At 50.7% G+C, this 18,878-nt stretch overlaps 2 protein-coding genes across 2 annotated transcripts in view; one reads left to right on the top strand and one right to left on the bottom strand.

Moving 5' to 3' along the window:
* stx1b (syntaxin 1B) overlaps positions 1-3,814 on the top strand; it is a 61,699-nt gene extending 57,885 nt beyond the window's left edge. The window contains exons 9-10 of the mRNA XM_088916957.1: positions 1,863-1,973; positions 3,634-3,814. Of these exons, the coding sequence (XP_088773083.1) occupies positions 1,863-1,973; positions 3,634-3,714 (192 nt within the window). The 3' untranslated portion in view covers positions 3,715-3,814. The remainder of the gene's footprint in view (positions 1-1,862; positions 1,974-3,633) is intronic.
* Positions 3,815-13,239: 9,425 nt separating this feature from the next.
* Positions 13,240-17,481, bottom strand: LOC148834169 (uncharacterized). The gene is made up of 2 exons (XM_088916926.1): positions 17,072-17,481; positions 13,240-14,902 (listed from the first exon to the last, which is right to left on the bottom strand). Exons 1-2 carry the CDS (start codon positions 17,370-17,372, stop codon positions 13,428-13,430), a joined length of 1,776 nt encoding a protein of 591 aa, XP_088773052.1. The 5' UTR covers positions 17,373-17,481; the 3' UTR covers positions 13,240-13,427.
* Between the last annotated feature and the right edge of the window lie 1,397 nt (positions 17,482-18,878).

Raw genomic sequence — 18,878 nt, 5'->3', positions numbered from 1 at the left:
TGGGTTACAGCAGGTCATTTCCCACTGCCTTCTGGGGAATGTAGTTCAGACAAGAACTGCTATCTCAACTTCAGCTACTCCCACAGAAAGCACAGGATACGACACATTGATCCGAATTCTATGCACTCCACAGTGGGCTTGCCACCCAGAGACAGTTTGTATCTTTCACAAACCATTTGTGTTGCAAGCATCATCCCAAGCAGTTTTGATTGACCTAGAACATGTGAATGGGCTGATCTTGAGGGGGTCTCTATACTGCTTGGCCAATCACGAGAATGTCAGAAGCTCCAGGCTCACTCAGTAGAGTACCTCATCACCTGACCTGATCTAACCCTGGTCAGGACTGGGAGACTAAGCACTGAGTAATAGACTTGTAAAGAAGTGATTCCTGTTCTCGGTCCTAAATGAATCCCCCTTCGGTTTCCAAGTGTGACCCCGTGTCCTGGTGACACTAGTGAGTGTGAAACCTGGGTTGAACCTGAATCTACAGCCTTTAGGACTTTACACTAGGATGCAATCTTCTCCCAGACTCCTCTATTCCAGACAGGAGAGATCTACCTCCCTACACCAGTCTGTATGACTGAGGGGGGCCTATAACACTCGCTGGACTGGGGCTGGAGCCCCTGTGACTGAGGGGGACCTTTAAGACTCACTGGACTGGGGCTGGAGCCCCTCTGATTGAGGGGGACCTCTAAGACTCACTGGACTGGGGCTGGAGCCCCTTTGATTGAGGGGGACCTTTAAGACTCACTGGACTGGGGCTGGAGCCCCTCTGATTGAGGGGGACCTATAAGACTCACTGGACTGGGGGTGGAGACCCTCTGATTGAGGGGGACCTTTAAGACTCACTGGACTGGGGCTGGAGCCCCTCTGATTGAGGGGGACCTTTAAGACTCACTGGACTGGGGCTGGAGCCCCTCTGATTGAGGGGGACCTTTAAGACTCACTGGACTGGGGCTGGAGCCCCTCTGATTGAGGGGGACCTATAAGACTCACTGGACTGGGGCTGGAGCCCCTCTGATTGAGGGGGACCTATAAGACTCACTGGACTGGGGCTGGAGCCCCTCTGATTGAGGGGGACCTATAAGACTCACTGGACTGGGGCTGGAGCCCCTCTGACTGAGGGGGGCCTATAAGACTCACTGGACTGGGGCTGGAGACCCTCTGATTGAGGGGGACCTTTAAGACTCACTGGACTGGGGCTGGAGCCCCTCTGATTGAGGGGGACCTATAAGACTCACTGGACTGGGGCTGGAGCCCCTCTTATTGAGGGGGACCTATAAGACTCACAGGTCTCCTGGGTTGAACCTGAATCTACAGCCTTTAGGACTGAAACAGGATGGTGAGGCAGAGGTTGTTTACTCTCGCAGAAGTGGGAGTCCCTGAGGCTCCTCCTGCTGAACCCAGGTGCTGTGGGCGTGTGTTCAGTGTGGCTCTGCTTGCACATGCAGGGGTGTCGGGTCTGATGACATGGCCAGATCTTCCAGAGACCCCTTCACCTGCAGGGCCAAAGCACCCAGTGTGTGCAAGTGTGAGTGTAATTGTGTGATTGTGCGTCCAAGAGTGTGTGAGTGTGAGATTGTGTGTGCGGGAGTATGTAGGTATGAGATTGTGTTTGGGTGTGATTGTTGTTAGTATATGGGTGTGAGATTGTGTGTGTGATTGTGAGTGTCTGTGAGTATGTGGGTGCATGATGGAATATGTGAGTACTGTATGAACGTGTGTGAGTGCGTGAGGTGGGTATGAGTATGAAAGTCATTGTGAGAGTGAGAGTGTGAGACTGTGTGCCAGTGTGGGTGTATGCGAGTGTGAGTCTCTCCCAGGTGTTGTGCACTGACGGTGCTGCTGTGTTTGTCTGACAGGGCGAGATGATAGACAGAATCGAGTACAACGTGGAGCACTCAGTAGACTATGTGGAGAGAGCTGTGTCTGACACAAAGAAGGCTGTCAAATACCAGAGCAAGGCCCGCAGGGTAAGTACACACACAACACAACTTTGACACTGACAGCCTAATGTCCAGTCAGTCAGTGTGTCTGTATGAACCCCTCTCTCTCAGTGCAGTGTTAATGTACTGGAGTGTCCAGTCAGTGTGTCTGTATGAACCCCTCTCTCTCAGTGCAGTGTTAATGTACTGGACTGTCCAGTCAGTGTGTCTGTATTAACCCCTCTCTCTCAGTGCAGTGTTAATGTACTGGAGTGTCCAGTCAGTCAGTGTGTCTGTATGAACCCCTCTCTCTCAGTGCAGTGTTAATGTACTGGAGTGTCCAGTCAGTCAGTGTGTCTGTATTAACCCCTCTCTCTCAGTGCAGTGTTCATGTACTGGAGTGTCCAGTCAGTCAGTGTGTCTGTATTAACCCCTCTCTCTCAGTGCAGTGTCAATGTACTGGAGTGTCCAGTCAGTCAGTGTGTCTGTATGAACCCCTCTCTCTCAGTGCAGTGTTAATGTACTGGAGTGTCCAGTCAGTCAGTGTGTCTGTATGAACCCCTCTCTCTCAGTGCAGTGTTAATGTACTGGAGTGTCCAGTCAGTGTGTCTGTATGAACCCCTCTCTCTCAGTGCAGTGTTAATGTACTAGAGTGTCCAGTCAGTCAGTGTGTCTGTATTAACCCCTCTCTCTCAGTGCAGTGTTAATGTACTGGAGTGTCCAGTCAGTCAGTGTGTCTGTATTAACCCCTCTCTCTCAGTGCAGTGTTAATGTACTGGAGTGTCCAGTCAGTGTGTCTGTATGAACCCCTCTCTTTTAGTGCAGTGTTAATGTACTGGAGTGTCCAGTCAGTCAGTGTGTCTGTATGAACCCCTCTCTCTCAGTGCAGTGTTAATGTACTGGAGTGTCCAGTCAGTCAGTGTGTCTGTATGAACCCCTCTCTCTCAGTGCAGTGTTAATGTACTGGAGTGTCCAGTCAGTGTGTCTGTATTAACCCCTCTCTCTCAGTGCAGTGTTAATGTACTGGAGTGTCCAGTCAGTGTGTCTGTATGAACCCCTCTCTCTCAGTGCAGTGTTAATGTACTGGAGTGTCCAGTCAGTCAGTGTGTCTGTATGAACCCCTCTCTCTCAGTGCAGTGTTAATGTACTGTAGTGTCCAGTCAGTGTGTCTGTATGAACCCCTCTCTCTCAGTGCAGTGTTAATGTACTGGAGTGTCCAGTCAGTGTGTCTGTATTAACCCCTCTCTCTCAGTGCAGTGTTAATGTTCTGGAGTGTCCAGTCAGTCAGTGTGTCTGTATTAACCCCTCTCTCTCAGTGCAGTGTTCATGTACTGGAGTGTCCAGTCAGTCAGTGTGTCTGTATGAACCCCTCTCTCTCAGTGCAGTGTTAATGTACTGGAGTGTCCAGTCAGTCAGTGTGTCTGTATGAACCCCTCTCTCTCAGTGCAGTGTTAATGTACTGGAGTGTCCAGTCAGTGTGTCTGTATGAACCCCTCTCTCTCAGTGCAGTGTTAATGTACTGGAGTGTCCAGTCAGTCAGTGTGTCTGTATGAACCCCTCTCTCTCAGTGCAGTGTTAATGTACTGGAGTGTCCAGTCAGTGTGTCTGTATGAACCCCTCTCTCTCAGTGCAGTGTTAATGTACTGGAGTGTCCAGTCAGTCAGTGTGTCTGTATGAACCCCTCTCTCTCTCTCGTGTATCCCTGCAGAAGAAGATCATGATCATTATCTGCTGTGTGGTCCTAGGAGTGGTGCTGGCCTCAAGTATTGGAGGAACGCTGGGATTTTAGCGGGATGCAAAAAACAGCAAGAAAACCACAAGAAACAGATAAGGGGACTCTAAAATGGGGGGGGGGGGGGGGGACAGATTATGGAAAATGACGAGAAAAACAATAAGAGAAAATAAGTTAAAAAATTCTAATAAACGTAATACAATGTACATGTAAATGTATTGAACATACAACAGCACATAATACAGCTACCTGTAAAGAAATACAAAGTAATTGTTTCTTTCACTTCGGAAGTGACGGCTAAATCTCAGTTCGTTTCCGAGCGTTAGGGTCCTGGTTCAGAAAGCGATGTGTTCAGCTCCAGAAACGAGTCTTTCATATCTCGTCCTCCGCTGCGCTTTTGCTTCGACGCAGTGGGCAAGGGCGACGCGATCCATTATTCCCTCGTGCCCGGCAGGGTCAAGACACGCCTCATACAGCGGGCCTGGACTGGTACGTACGCAGCACAACACCAAGCACAAAACCGAGCAGGCACTAACACAGCGGCACTCTGGGTCACGCAGAGGGCTGGGGCCTCAGCTCGGGAAATCTGAAGTGTTGTAAGAGAGCAGAACTCTCACAATCTGTTATTTAAGGGGAGGGTGGGGGGGTGCTCTTTTCAAGACTCTTTTTTAAATGAATTGCTCCCTAATCTGGCAAGTACACAAACACAGAGGCTGGTCCATGATTCCAAAACAGTAATACTTGGCATTTGTGCTTGGCCTGCACACTTTAATCTTCCATTCGCAATATTTGTGACCACTCCCAGCCAGACACAGGACGATTGACCCATTTTTTGGGGGGAGAGGCAGGGGGTGGATCTGTAAAAATTGAACAAACTACACGTCTTCAATGTACTTGTACTACCAGTCCCGCCAGATCAGTTGAAATATTTCTTTTTGTCCGTCTTGTCCGCCGGCAAGAGGGGAAACCAGATCTCAGAAGGGAAAGCTGTAGTTTACAGTCGTCATGACTCCGGGCCTTTCCGGGCCCGAGCCGAGCCCTTGAGAGAAGGGAGGAGAAGACGCTGCGGTTTAGCCGTGACTCCTCTTCTGTCGACTCGGAACCCGAGCCGTGGGCGTGCCCGTTTCTTTCCGACTTCCGGAGAAAGTGCATTTTCGTTTTCAATGTAGATGGTATATTGTAGTCTGTGACGTGACCAGTGGCTTCTATCTTTCCTCAGTTCGCCCAGAATTCTGTTGGGGTCGAGTTTTTTGTTGTCGTTTTATCTTTTCTTTTTTTAAACGTTTTTTTTTGTCGTTTTTTGGAAACAAAGGACTTTAAATAATAATAATAATAATAATAATAATAATAATAATTATCATCTTTTCCTTTTTAAAAAATACTGTAAATCAAAAAAGTGCAGCAAATGGAAGATGAAACAAAGAATACTTTTGCAGTGGCTGAAGAGATGTATAAGAATATGAATAATGGTATGATTATAATATAAATATATATAAGAATACGTATATGGGTTTTAAAAAGAAAGACTTTTAGGCTTCCTGAAGTGATTCAATGTGTCTTGAATTAGTTTGTTTCTCGCCCTCAAATAGTAGTAAGTATTTGCTTGCACATATATGTGTGTGTATGTCAAAGAGGTGTTGAGAGTTTATGTACATAGGCATTTCCTAACAACTTTCACCTGGCTTGTCTTGTCATCAAACAGGGCTAAAACTACATTTCCCATGACCCTTTGCATTGTTTTGAAAAAGAAGTCTCCCCATCATCCCGTGCTTTCTGTTTTAAAGTAGAAGTCTCTCCATCATCCCCTCCCTCCCACCCCCGAGAATTAATGTGACCTTCACATGGTCGACAGACCGGTTTAATCTCTCGGTCTTGTACAACAGCAGGCTCCAAATTTGTCACTTACTGTACAATTCCGGCAAGTTGCAAAGTGGGAAAGTATGGCGGATCAGCTTTATTCTGAATTCCAAGTGGAGGCCGGAATGTGTGGATAAAGTGACTGAATGAATTCGGAAATGTGAGGATGTTGACAGTGCTCCGTGAGGGAAGGCACTCCTGATTCTTTCTGCCTTTGACACTGTGGAGTCTCTGTCTCATCAGTGCTTTCAGTAGCTAATTAAATCCTGTGATGTGAAAGAAGAGCCATTCAGCCCTTAAGGGAGAGCTGGAATGAAGATGAGTGGTAGCATAGCAGGAAAGAGCCGAGTCTGTGACTGCCTGGGTAGTCTAGAGTCAGACACTCACAGGGCACAGGAGAGGGAGTCTATACCCTCACTCGAGAGTTTGGTAAAAGAGGGTCGCTTTCCTCTAAAATTGCCATTTAATCAAGCGGGGAACGACTTTGAGTGCAATATTTACTTTTTGCTTCATGTGTATTCAGTTTGGGCACTGTGAAAGGTTCATTTCTCACACCGCATGGGAAAAGCAGGAGAAGACATGATGTAATCTGAAATCTAACCTGCTTCTCCACTGAAGCAGGTTAGGGTCAGTGGAGAAGGGCAGGGGCTTTCATGGTTTTACGGAAACTTCTCTTTTACTTGGCGTGTTCTTTCAGGGCTGCGTGTGTCTTGAGCCTCTTTTTGATCCTCGAAGCCGACACAACGTCTTAATAGAGATCGTGACATAAAGGCAGTGGTCCCCGCCTGTGTTTACCCAGCTCCTCCTTCGCAGACGTAAAGATTTGTCTTCCAATTCTGACCAAACATGCCTTGCAGCTATTTCTGACCTGCTGTCCAAGTGACCGTGACTGTGGAGAAGGAACGAAGGGGTTCTGGACTCTATTCTAATATCAGATGGTTGTTTTAGATTGGGGTCCCAGTGTTGTGTCTTTCATCTTGATTGCTCCAATATAATACGAGGTGTTTTCTGTAGAGCGTGGTGTCAGCGGTGGGATTTGATCTCCTCTTTATCTGGCAGTTCTCCGAGGCCTGAGCTCATGCGAGATGCAGACGTGTCCTCTTTCAATAACCTTAGCTACTTAGTAAAGCTGCAGCTGCCCTGTGTGCCTGCTTAGACATGTGAAAGCCTGTTCCAGTGGGCCAAGGCCAACAGGCGCCTGTGTCCGACTACAATACGAATCGATTTGCTTTTTCATCTGGTGTAAAAGTAGGTTGCAGCCTTGACTGGTACCCCTGAAGTACCAGGAAGTGTGCATGACAGGTCATTTACGATACACTTGGTCTGTTAGAGGAGAGGGGTTTGTCTCTCTCTCTGTCGTTGGCACCAGCTTAAACAATATAAGCATCTTATAACACTTTTGATTCTCAAAGATCACTGTCCACGTTCGATTCTTAAGGCACAGGGATGAAAAGAATACCAACATCCCTGTAAAAAGTAACTAATTCAATGGTTGAAGAGTAACAAGGCTAGATACTTCATGAACAAAAAAACGATTCTGACGGGCCAAGAAATTCTGCACATTGCAGAATATGCTCACTTTTCAAAAATAAAAAAATGTAGAGAATCACCCTCATTGGTTTTACCTGACTGAATCAATTAGCCGGCGGTTCCATTAGCATGCTGGGAACACTGCTCTGAGGTCCCGCAGGCCGGGCCGCGCAGTCGCCGTTCATGGCCACACCCAGGCTTCATGACGCCTGACAGGCAGGAGCTGTCTCCTGTCTCCGTCCTGTCTCTTCTGGTGGACGTACAGCTACACGGGCTGTCAGGACCTCCGTCAGATTCCATATAAAACTGCGGTGCCCCTTGCAGGGGCAGGAGAACCCACAGCGCAGCTCGGCTCGCCTCTGACATGACTTTGTTCTGAGGGAAGGTAAAAAGCGATACAAATGTATCCCCGATCTGAATACAGACTTCTTCCAGGGACTTTGAGGATCCAAGTACAGCCCTGGTCAACCCCTTGTGCTCCCATACATGTCAAGACAAGCACAGAACGTACATTTAACCCCAGAAGGTGAAGGGCACACACGCGTGGTACAGGAATTTCAGCATCAAATCACCGAATCCGTAATGTAATCCACTCCAGCTGCCAGAGAGGATCACAGGCTTCTTCTGCTCTTACCTGCCTGGTTTCTTACAATAAGGGAATCTGATACTGTAAGTTCACAGTGATTGATTAGCCACCACCAGTGTGTTGGCAGCTATCTACAGAGCCATGGCAGCAATAGCACTAGGGTCTCTAATTACAGGTGCATCTAGTTTTCTGTGGGAAGGAGCAAGGGCAGCGCCTTTCCAAACTAATTGAGCACAAAGATGTACCACACTGATGTGAAAATCTTCATCAAGTCAATTTACAGAACCACTGCGGATCTCTTTCTTTAGACCCACAACCTAACTCAATCGCTTTTATTTAAAAAAAAAAACGGCTCTCTCCTCAGTGCTGACATCTCTTGCGGATCTGTCTCCAGGCCACTGTCCAGGCAGGACGTAGGTCTCTGTAGGTCACTGCACAGCCCAGGCCACTAGAACTATCGTAGCTGAATGAGCGTCGAGGCAAGCTGAACACTACCTGCCAGCCTGTCAATCCACCAGGTTCAACACAAGGAGCACCCAGAGACTGGTGATCAGGAAGGCAGCAGTAGAGGCAATGCATTCTTTCCCTCTGTGTGAAGCCACCTGTGCACATGAGTTAATGAATCCCCCCCCCCAGAAAATGTTACAATATAAGAATAAGCATGAAGATTAATAATAGAGACATGCTGCCCTGACGTTTGAAGCAGCTGTGGATTAAAGTGGGAACTTCGATCAGGTTTGAAATAGCAACATTAAGATGAACAAAAGCAAAACAAACAGTTTAGCGTTTCCCAGTGGGAATGACTGAGTTAAAATTGCTCCTTGCTTCTTGAAGTAGATAAAGGTATAAATAGCAGACTGCTTATGATAGCTTCTGTATTTCTGGGAGCTAGCAGATTGCTAAGCACAGGGAAGGGTTTGTGAAGCTGATGCTGGTTTCCTTTTCTTTACCGGATTCATCAAATATTGACGTGCCTCTTGGCTTTGAACACTAGTATATCACAATATTTGTGATAGTCCGTAGTCTCTCCCGGAAAATCACAATCCCGGCCCCCGATCTGGTGATGCTGCGGAGTTCATCCAGCTGGATTCCGGGTTGGAACAGGGCACCTCTGTGCCATCCCTGGAAAAGCAGCACCAGAGCCGTGGGTACAAGGGTGAGCATTGATGGGGGGAGGGCATTCTTCTGTCGCACAGTGTTTGGAGCATTTCTGCGGTGCCAGGCTTCCCCTCTGCCTCAGCTCTGGGGCGTCTATTAGAAATATCCATGCGAGCACTTGAAAGTGGGAGGGGGCGGGGATAATGTATGAGGCCTGTAACCACTCGGATGGTTCTCCTGTCTGCCAGTGCTGGCTAGGTAGTATGGATATATGTCTCATATAGCTATAGATCTAATTCTATACTCTAATTAGTGGTTCTGTTCTATAAGAAATATCCTCCCGGCAGTTCTCCCGGTACCGGAGGACACCTGTGTCAGCCGGTTCATGCTCCTGCTTCGTCACTGACCCATCCATCAATTTTCTAAACAGCGTCTTCCAGTTCAGGGTCGCAGGGGAGCCGGAGTCTCTCCCAGCAAGCAATGAGCACAAGGCAGGCTACGCCTTGGATGGGATACCAGTCCACTGCTGGGCAGTCAGACACAGACATGCTCACCCTCACACCAGAGCCAATGACTGGTCAGCTTTTAAGTCTTTTTCTGTGCTCAGACCCAGGTTTCCAAGATTCCTCTGTTAAAGAGCAGTATTTACATCACCTTCAGCACAAAGGACTTGAAGCAGTCTGTCCTCAACTTGCTAAATAAGAATGTGCTCTCTTATACTGAACTAAAGCTGGCCAGGAGAGTGTCCTGCTCCCCTGTGACCCTGGATGGATGTCTGGATAAAGATGAAGAAACAGGTTGCAGTGACACTGTATCAGACACGCCCACTTTGGAAATGTCACCATCAGGTGCCCCCAGTGGGCGTGGCGCTGAATCAGACACATCCGTGGTAGGAGTGATGTTGTATCAGACACACCCCTGAGTGGGCGTGGTATTGTATCGGACACACCCAGGGTGGGTGTGGCATTGTATCGGGCACACCCACACAGCATCAGTGTCCTTCCTTATGCTTAATTCCGATCGGTCAGACTTCATCTCGAGCACGTGAACAAGGGCAGCCTTGAAACTTGCCAACTAGCACACGTAGCTGAAAGAAGATTAAAAAAAAAGACCTCAGGCCGAAAATTAGCCTGTGATACAGATCTTGGGTGGAGCACAAACCCAGACACAGGGGATTCCCCATGGTCCCAGAGCACACAACTCTGGCTCATCCAGGCATCCTGTTGCTGCAGGAGTGTAACGCAGGGATTGTCATGACAGAGGGAGAACCCACAGTCTTACCCTCAGCGATCCTCCTCACATAATGACTTAAGCTTCTCTGTCCAGGAGAAGAGCCCAGATCTGTCCATCATTGTGTTTCAGTATTATCAGTTTCCATCAGTATCATCCACTCTCAAGGCGCGTGTGTGTGCGTGTGTCTGAGTGTGTGTGTAGGGGGGGAGAGGGTGGGGCTGGGGGGGGGGAAGAGAAGGATTTGTTGTGACAAAAGACAGTGGACAATGCAAAACAGAGGGAAGGAATGGAAAAAATAAAGAAAAGGCTGAAGTAAACCATTATTAACTCTGATGATTCTAATAATTCTCGTTTCAAAATAAGACGTTATGTTACAAACTGAATGCTCGCAAACTCTTGTCGAAACTGAATTGGAATTTCGTGTCTTGTAATTACTGTAAATACTTCCAAAAACCGATTTGCATGTCAGTGTATGGACCTATTGAAAAAAAAAAAATCACGTTCCCGTCAAAGTCTCAAAGTCGGCCGACGTGCGGGACTAAACCAGCGCCCCAGCAGAACCAGATGCTGCAGAAAAGCCCATGAGCCAGGTTTGCTACTACGGGATGCAATTCCATCTGGGTCGAACTCCAAAGTGCTTCCCAGCTAGTCTCCCCACGCACAGGGACCCCGAGCTCATAACAGCGGTCTTCCCCGACGCCTCTCCCATTCATTCCCAGCTTTCATCCCGAACCCCCCCCCCCCTCTCCCTGCCTGTGGCCATCCCTCAAGCTGCTGCCCCCAGGAACTTTATCCCACCCCCCCACCCCTTCCGCTGGGTTTCCAAAGAGCAGGCTCGTCTGGAAAGACAATTCCCGGTCCCTCTCGAGACCCTGTCCCTTTCTAGATCAGCGCCACCAACGTCTGGTAATGCTTTGTTATACGTGTGAGCTAGGTCAGTATTAGTTCTTCTACTGAGCATACCAGCACTTAACACATCACGGGTTGCAAACGTGTGCAACTCTCATCAGGGAAGGTATTTTGTAAGTAATACATGCCCACTCTATTATACTTTACGAATAATATTTATGAGGCATACTTTAGGCAGTTACAAATCATAAAGAGATATTTGCGTGTGCGTTTTTTGGTGTGTGTTGTGCCCACTAATAAGAGCTAATAAGTGCCTAACCACACCCACCTAAAATAAAGTGTTACCTGACGTCGAACATACCTCACTTGGGAAGCACGTTTCGCTCTGCTCTGGGCTGTTGATCTCCCTGCCTCGGCCTGGGCCCGTCTGTAACGGCTGGCCTCCCCTCCGCTGTCGCTTGCTCGTCAGAACCAGCCCCCCCCCCCCCCGCGTCGCCCCGTGTCCGAGCGTGAAAGCGCTGCTACACCAGCCCCTTGCCGCAGCAGCAGACTGGTCATCAGCACCCCGGGCAGCTCCACGCTCACTCCCCGACACGGGGGAGGGGGGGAATGCGGAAGAGTACGGAGAAAAAAACAAAACGAGACTCTGCGACTTTGACGGGAACCGAACAGCGACTCGTGTCCCGTTTTTCTTTTCCGTTTCCGTGTGTGTGCGTGTGCGCGTACTGTATTGTAACTCTCTCTCTCTGTCCCTCTCTCTCTCTCTCTCTCGCGTACTGCTGTTCCCCCTGTTCTGTTTAGTTAGTGTGACGTGCCAGTATTTTCCCCCCTCTCTCCTTCCTTCTTTCCCTCAATCTATAAGATGACAACTCTATGCAGATGCTGTCTTTTTTAAGTGTGTGAAATAAAAAAAAAACGAATAAAGAGATAAAGGATTGTTCAGTGTATCTCGCTGTGGTCGGCTGTTTTTCACTTTGTCTTTCAGTCTTTTTGAAACGCACTGTAGAGTCACCCCTTTCACCCCAATACAGGTGTGTGGTGTTCAGACGCAGACACTACATCTCTGACACAAATATGGCAACATGGAACTGTAGAGGAACAAGCAGACAGGGGTCGAAGAAGGCTCCACAGCCACACCGTTGTTTCTTTTCTTTTCTGCCTGGAATAAATCTTTACTTGTTCCTTTGCAGCCTGGGCATGCTGACGCAGCTCCCTACTTTAACTAGTATGGAACTGCGACACACTGAGAATGACACAGCAACACCCCTATCTGTTGTACCAGCAGTGAAACACTAAACCTCCAGTATCCATCCATTTTCGAACCGCTTCTTCCAATTCAGGGTCGGGATGAGTCTATCCCAGCCAGACACAGGCCCAATAATAATAATAATAATTATGTTGCTTTATTGGCCATATACAATTTCTTGCATCAGGAATGTGTCTTTTCACAGACCCCAGCTTGCTCTCCATGAGACACACAGACAGGGAGAGGAGCTGGGGGTCAGAGCGCAGGGTCAGCCATTTATGCAGCACCCCTGGAGCAGTTGGGGTGAAGGGCCTCGCTCAGGGGCCCAAAAGAGTAGGATTCCTCTGCCGGCTGCGGGATTTGAACCGGCAACCTTCCAGCCACAGGCACAGCTCCTGAGCCACAGAGCCACCGGGGAGCGCCTACTAGTTAACTACTTGTGGAGAAGGATGCCAGCCCACTGCAGGGCACACACAGACTCTCTCACACCAGGTTTTCCCCAAATTAAAGGGGAACCGCTGTCCCAGTTTCTCAGACCGGTTATTAAATCTCAGAAACAAAAGAAATTCATTGACGTTAAAGAAAAATGAATTGACACATTCCGAATTAAGCTCGGAATGATAAAGTTTGTGAAAGTACCGCAAGTTGACATGTTATTGCAAACTTGCATCCGAGTCCCCATGAACTATGACGTGATGTGGCCCTTCCTGCTCACTAGTCACAAGAGTGACTAATGTCATGCATGCAGGGTTAACAAGTAGTATTTGTAGGCAAAACAGTCCCAAAGTGGAGGGCAATATTTCTACGGGATTAAAAGAGTTCTATTCACAAGCCTGCTTGAATACAGTGTCATAGCGCCGCACACATCACCGGAAATTGTGTTACTGTGCTCTGAAACGGAGAATCTGACGCTGCACATACCTGGAAATGTTGTCTATTTGGTGATGTAAAACCTTTACTGTGTTCCTGTCAAGGCCGATTCTTTCTCACCCCAGAGTCTAAAAGTAGCGCTGCAGTTCCCCTTTAACTACTGTGGGAGGAATCCAGAGGCAACCCACACAAACTCCACACAGACAGCACCCCAGCTCCGGAACTGAACCCAGGGCCGCTGCGCTGCACCTGATCTAGACTGGCCGTCACCCCCGCCACCCCTCCCCGTGTCTTAAAGAAACGGCACAACGGGCACCGCACAAAGCGTCTTTATTTCGGAGCACATGAGCAAAAGGCCCCTCCGGTACCGCCAGGGCTCTGAACGCGAGACGCAGGCCCCGTCGAGAGAGAGAGAGAGATCAGAAACAAAAACCGCCAACGCGAGACTGAGTCGGATTACGGGCGACGCGTGCCCTTGAGCGCCGGGAAACCGCGGAGCCCCTAGAGGGGCGGAGCCGCCGCCTCCACGGCCGAGCCAGACTCCGCCTTCCCCGCCTCCTGGCCAGACGGCGCAGCGGGCTGGGCGGGGCGGGCGTGGGAGCGCTGGTGGGAGCGCAGGTTCCCCAGCTGCTTGAAGCTCAGCCCGCACTCGGGGCAGGCGTAGGGCGCCTCGCCGGTGTGCACGCGCCGGTGGGTCTTGAGCACCTGCGCGCGGCCGAAGCTCTTCCCGCACACGTCGCAGACGTAGGGCCGCTCGCCCGTGTGGGTGCGCCGGTGGTACTCCAGGTGGTGCACGCGGTGGAAGGTGCGGCCGCACTGCTCGCAGCCGTACGGCCGCTCGCCCGTGTGCGCCCGCTGGTGGAGCCGCAGCTCCGCCGCCGTCTTGAAGGCCTTGGCGCACTCGCCGCAGCCGAAGGGCTTCTCCGCCGTGTGGGTGCGCTGGTGGCTCTTGAGCAGCTTGGCCGTGCGGAAGGCCTTGGCGCAGGAGGTGCAGGAGAAGGGCCTGTCGTCCGAGTGGGTGCGGCGGTGCACCTGCAGGGCCCCCAGGGTGCCGAAGCGCTTCCCGCACTGGGCGCAGGCGTGGGGCCTCTCGCCCGTGTGGATGCGCTTGTGGACGCTGAGGGCGGCCAGCTGGCTGAAGGCCTTCTGGCACACGGGGCAGGAGTAGGGCCTCTCGCCCGTGTGCACGCGCTCGTGGATCTTCACCTGCTTGGCCTGGGCGAAGGCCTTGCCGCAGTGGGGGCAGAGGTGGGATTTGAGCGCCGCGTGGGTGGCGAGATGGGACTTGAGGTAGTCCCCGCGGCTGAAGCTCTTCCAGCACTGGGGGCAGGCGTAGGGCGTGACGCCCGAGTGCACGCTCTGGTGCTTCTTCAGGGTCTCGGGCCGGCTGAAGCGCTTGCCGCAGGCCCCGCAGCCGAAGGGCCGCTCCCCCGTGTGCGAGCGCAGGTGCGCCACCAGGTGCCCCCGCTGGCCGAAGCTCTTGCCGCACTGCTGGCAGAGGTGGCGCAGCTTGCCCGCGTGGGCCCGCTGGTGGCGCCACAGCTGCTGGGCCTGGCCGAAGCTCTTCCCGCAGGCGCCGCAGCCATAGGGCTTCCCCTCCGCGGGCGGCGGCGCTCCCTTCTGGTCTTCGGGAACCCCCGCGGGGTGGGAGACGGGGGCCAGGAGCAGGACGCTGGGCTCGCCCTGTCCGGCGGCCGGTTGGGAATCGGAGCCGCCGTTGTAATACCCCTCGTCCCCCTCCTCTTCCTCCTCCTCCTCCTCCTCCTCCTCGACAGGGCCCCCCCTGCCGCAGCCGGGGGGCGCGAGGGGCTCGTAATCGTGCTCGTTGGCCACGCCGGCCAGGGTGGCGGCCGCGAACGAGGCCTCCTGCTCCGAGGCGGGGAAGGGCTGGGGGGCGACGATGATGTGGACGATGTCCGGGTACGCCGGCGTCACCACCGTGGCCTTGGCGCCGCCGCAGTAAGCCGGCTCCTGCCCTGCGGGCGGCAAGAAACAACCGCTGGAGGACTTTCACGCACAGCATTCACAGCGCGGACCTCAGGAAGGAACACAGGAGACTACATGGCTTTGAGGTCACCCACCCACCTTCTAACGGCTTTCTCCAGGACCGCACTGAGGGAGAGCTGGAGTCTATCCCAGCAAGCAACAGGTGCAGGGCAGGGTACACCCTGGACAGGACGCTCGTCCATCACAGGGCTGACAGACACAGAGACGCACTCATACCAGGGCCAATCCTCCCAGACACCAATGAACCTCCCAGCCTGTCTTTGGACCGTAGTAGGGAAACCCAGGCAAATACCAAGAGATCATGACAATACCATGCAGACGGCTCCACAGATCTGGGCCCCAGCACTGCAAGGCAGCCATCAGCCATATCACCCTGCAGCTCACGCCGATAGCCCACTGGAGCTCAGCAGGTGTGAGCCTGGTCAGTACCTGGATGGGAGACCTCCTGGGAAAGCTGAGGTTACTGCTGGTCTGTGCGGATCCTAACGCTCCAGTATAGCGACGGGGACACAATACTGTAAAAAAGTGCCTTCCTTCGGATGAGACGTCATTAAAAATCCCAGTGCGTTTCTCAAAAAGAGGAGGGGTGTTGCCCTGGCGTCATGGCCAGATTTACAATATCTATCTGCCTCATCCTCACCTCATCACAGAGAAAGTTAGAGTGGGGCGCTACGGCTTATTATACCACAAGATGGCAGCACCGCCTTCTCTGATCGTCAACGTCGAGCTTCGAGCTGGTCTTCATGTGTCTGCAGTGTGTGTGTATGTATGTGCTCGGCTGTTAAGAAACCTCTGACCAGGCTCCTCTGAGAGTTTGGGGAATGTTAACGAGAGCTCGGAGGTATATAGGTTTGGCTATAGAAGTCAAAGCCACAAGCCGAGCAAACACAAGCACATTGCACACGGATCGAGGACCGCTTTCTGAAGAGTTATGAGGATAAGATAAGATCACTTTATTGGCCATATACAACTACTTGTATTAGCATTTTGTCTTTTCGCAGACCCCAGTTTGCTCTCCATGAGACACACAGACAGGGAGAGAAGCTGGGGGTCAGAGCGCAGGGTCAGCCGTTTATACAGCACCCCTGGAGCAGCTGGGGTTAAGGGCCTCGCTCAGGGGCCCAACAGAGTAGGATTCCTCTGCCGGCTGAGGGATACGAACCGGCAACCTTCCAGCACACAGGCGCAGATCCCGAGCCCCAGAGCCACCACACTTCTATAAACCAGGTACCAGAAGAAGCACTGCAATCACTGAAGATGGCTAACGGAAAAGACTTGGACTGCAGATGCTGAGAGAAACGGTACTGGAATGACAGCCAGCAAAGACAGCTGACTCATGCAGGAAAGGCGACGGTTTGGGAGTTTCGGACAAGATGGCTTTGACAAGAGACGGTTCTCACTGTTGCCACAGTCGAGAGAGAGAGAGCTACAACGAAATACACAAGGGGCATCTAAAAGGACCTTAATGCAAGGGAGTCATTCAAACTGGCAGGGGAAAAAAAAAAGATTCAAGTCTCAATTCATTAGCGATATTTAAGGCTAAAAGCAAAGAAACAATAAAAGAGAAGATTGTCGGTAGGGGGAGCCCTAATATTGTCTCGTGGGAAAAAGTTATTTGCTTGACCCGGATGTAAATGGGACTGGATATCAACACTGGGGGTTCCACGCATGAAGCCCACTTCACACGTACCCCTCGGTCTCGCCGTTATTTGCCACCTGGCCCGTCTTTGATTGAGAAAGGCGCCAGGTACTACTCGCCGCGCCACCTCTCGTAAACACGGTGTGCGTGAGATTTAAGGCTCGGGTCCGAGAAATGCATTTCAGTGACTAAAAAGGCACCCTCGGTTTTCGGCAAGGGGGGGGGGGGGGACCTGCAGTTACATTGCCTCCGTTTTCAATCTTCGCAACAGGTCTGTCTCATTAGTTCGCCATCGGACTAATGAAACAAACCCAAGTCTGTGTTGAGTTCACAGGCAATTCAGCAGCAGCAGCCAGCGTTACAGGGACGGCGGTGCTGTGAACGTGGTCGGCGGCAGGTTAACAACTTAATCGCTTTCCGGCATCTTGCAAGCGGGCGACTCTCACGCACAGAGTCCCGGCTTCAGAGGCCAGCGTTGCGACGACCTCCAGGCTCTTACCGGCAGACGTCACTCGTAGGTCACAGTCCCCCTCTCCCCCCGCAGGTCCATCATCAGCTTCGCTGCCGCCCGGGCGGATGTCGCCCTTGCCCGTCCCAACCAGCGCCAGCTCTCGCTCGCACTCCTGCAGCCTGTCCGACAGCGCCTTGATTTCGGCTTCTTTACTGGCGATCTCGCTGTACAGACCGACCACGCTGTCCTCCACCAGCCTGGTGATGCCGGACACAGCTTGCTTCAGCAGGCAATCCATGAAGGAGGAGAGCTGGCTCTCAAAAGCGGAGATATACACGGGGCCCTCCATCGTGCTGCTCAGTTCAGAAAGGACTCGTTCCCGGTTTCTTGATAGTGCGGCACCGCAGTGCCATTACAGCTGCGCTTGTGATAAGTTTACGTTTCCCCCCGGAAGTACTAGAGCCGTAAAACACCGGGGGGTCAGAGGTCAAAAGCTGGCCGTATGACCAGGAGAAAACGCGCACGTCTTTTTTAGTGTACTGAAACCGTTCACGTTTGTGTGGAAGGTGTGCTGTGTGTTAATTCATGGAGTGAAGGGGTGATTGATTGTTAAAATAAATGTTTTTGTTAAACAAAAACATTTTGATTGATGTTGATTGATTGTTAAAATAAATGTTTACATTACATTTAAAACTGAAAAGAGGAGCCACATCTTTACCAGAAGCGTGGTCACAATGTGGAACAAGCTGCCCAGCCATAAAATTATGCACAAAGGGCTACTTAAATATAGACATGGAGATAGCCATGTACGGTAAAAATGTGTTTGTAACTTTATAGATATAAAACAACAATGTAAATGTTTCCTGTAAATCCCCAAGTATATGGCACAAAAGAAACATATCATGAAGGCATCCTTCCATTTTCTAACTGAATTACCCAATTTTGGGGGAGCTGGAGTAGGAACAAGGTAGGGTACACTCCAGATGGGACACCAGTCCATCACAGAGCGCACAAACACCACACCAGGGCCAGTTTTCCCAGAAACCAATGAATCTACCAGCATATCTTTGGAGTGTGGGAGGAAACCCACACAAACACAGGGAGAACATACAAACTCCACACAGACAGAACCCCAGGTCCAGAACTGACCCAGAGCCCCAGTACTGCGAGACAGCAATGCTCACCACTGTGCCACAGAGCTGCTCAAGTGTTGGGACCATTCCTGTCGATTCAATTTCAAGTAAAACCTCTTCTCCCATTTCATTTCATTTTACCTTTGGGTTTTTTATTTTTGAGCACAAGGCCGAATCATTGTGCCTGTTCGCAGGCTGTAACAATGGACCACCATCAAGTTCACAGCTTTCACAACAATTTGAATGTAACTGCTTGATTTATACCTCAGTGAAATGTAACACAGAAGATTATGAACCAGCAGATAACTGGGCTAACGTGTCTGAACACTTAGCAGCTAGTAAAATAACACCAGCCAACTTAGACGCAACTAAACCTTATTTCAGTTCGCATGACTTGATTTAACAGGGAGAAGAGCAGGTCAAGAAGGAAAGAACAAAACACCCATTTAACAATCAAATGAAAACCAGGTAAATTTATTTTCACAAGTAGACAGATCTGCAAACCTTTCATCACCCTAGATATTCCAGAGCACAACTCTTCATCTGCGCACTTTTTGTCGCACCATGCTTCTGCTCTTACATCACTTCCTGTTTTAACTCCAAATTCTCCTTCATTTTGATTTTGGGACTTTCATGGCACCCAAGGGAACTGATCATTCTAAATGAATGAAGCTCATCACAGCAGCCCCTGATGCTTCTGGCAAAAAAGGGCGAAAACACTG

Source organism: Atractosteus spatula, chromosome 5, assembly GCF_055471065.1.
Source record: "Atractosteus spatula isolate fAtrSpa1 chromosome 5, fAtrSpa1.hap1, whole genome shotgun sequence".
Classification (NCBI taxonomy): Eukaryota; Metazoa; Chordata; class Actinopteri; order Semionotiformes; family Lepisosteidae; genus Atractosteus; species Atractosteus spatula.
This window is presented reverse-complemented; position numbering and strand designations above follow the sequence as displayed.

Bases quoted from the DNA above. Each gene is read 5' to 3' on its own strand.
- LOC148834169 (XM_088916926.1), bottom strand. From the start codon at position 17,372: ATGGAGGGCCCCGTGTATATCTCCGCTTTTGAGAGCCAGCTCTCCTCC. The intron at 14,903-17,071 runs GTAAGAGCCTGG...TGCCGCCCGCAG, and splicing joins CCTACGAGTGACGTCTGCCG to GGCAGGAGCCGGCTTACTGC.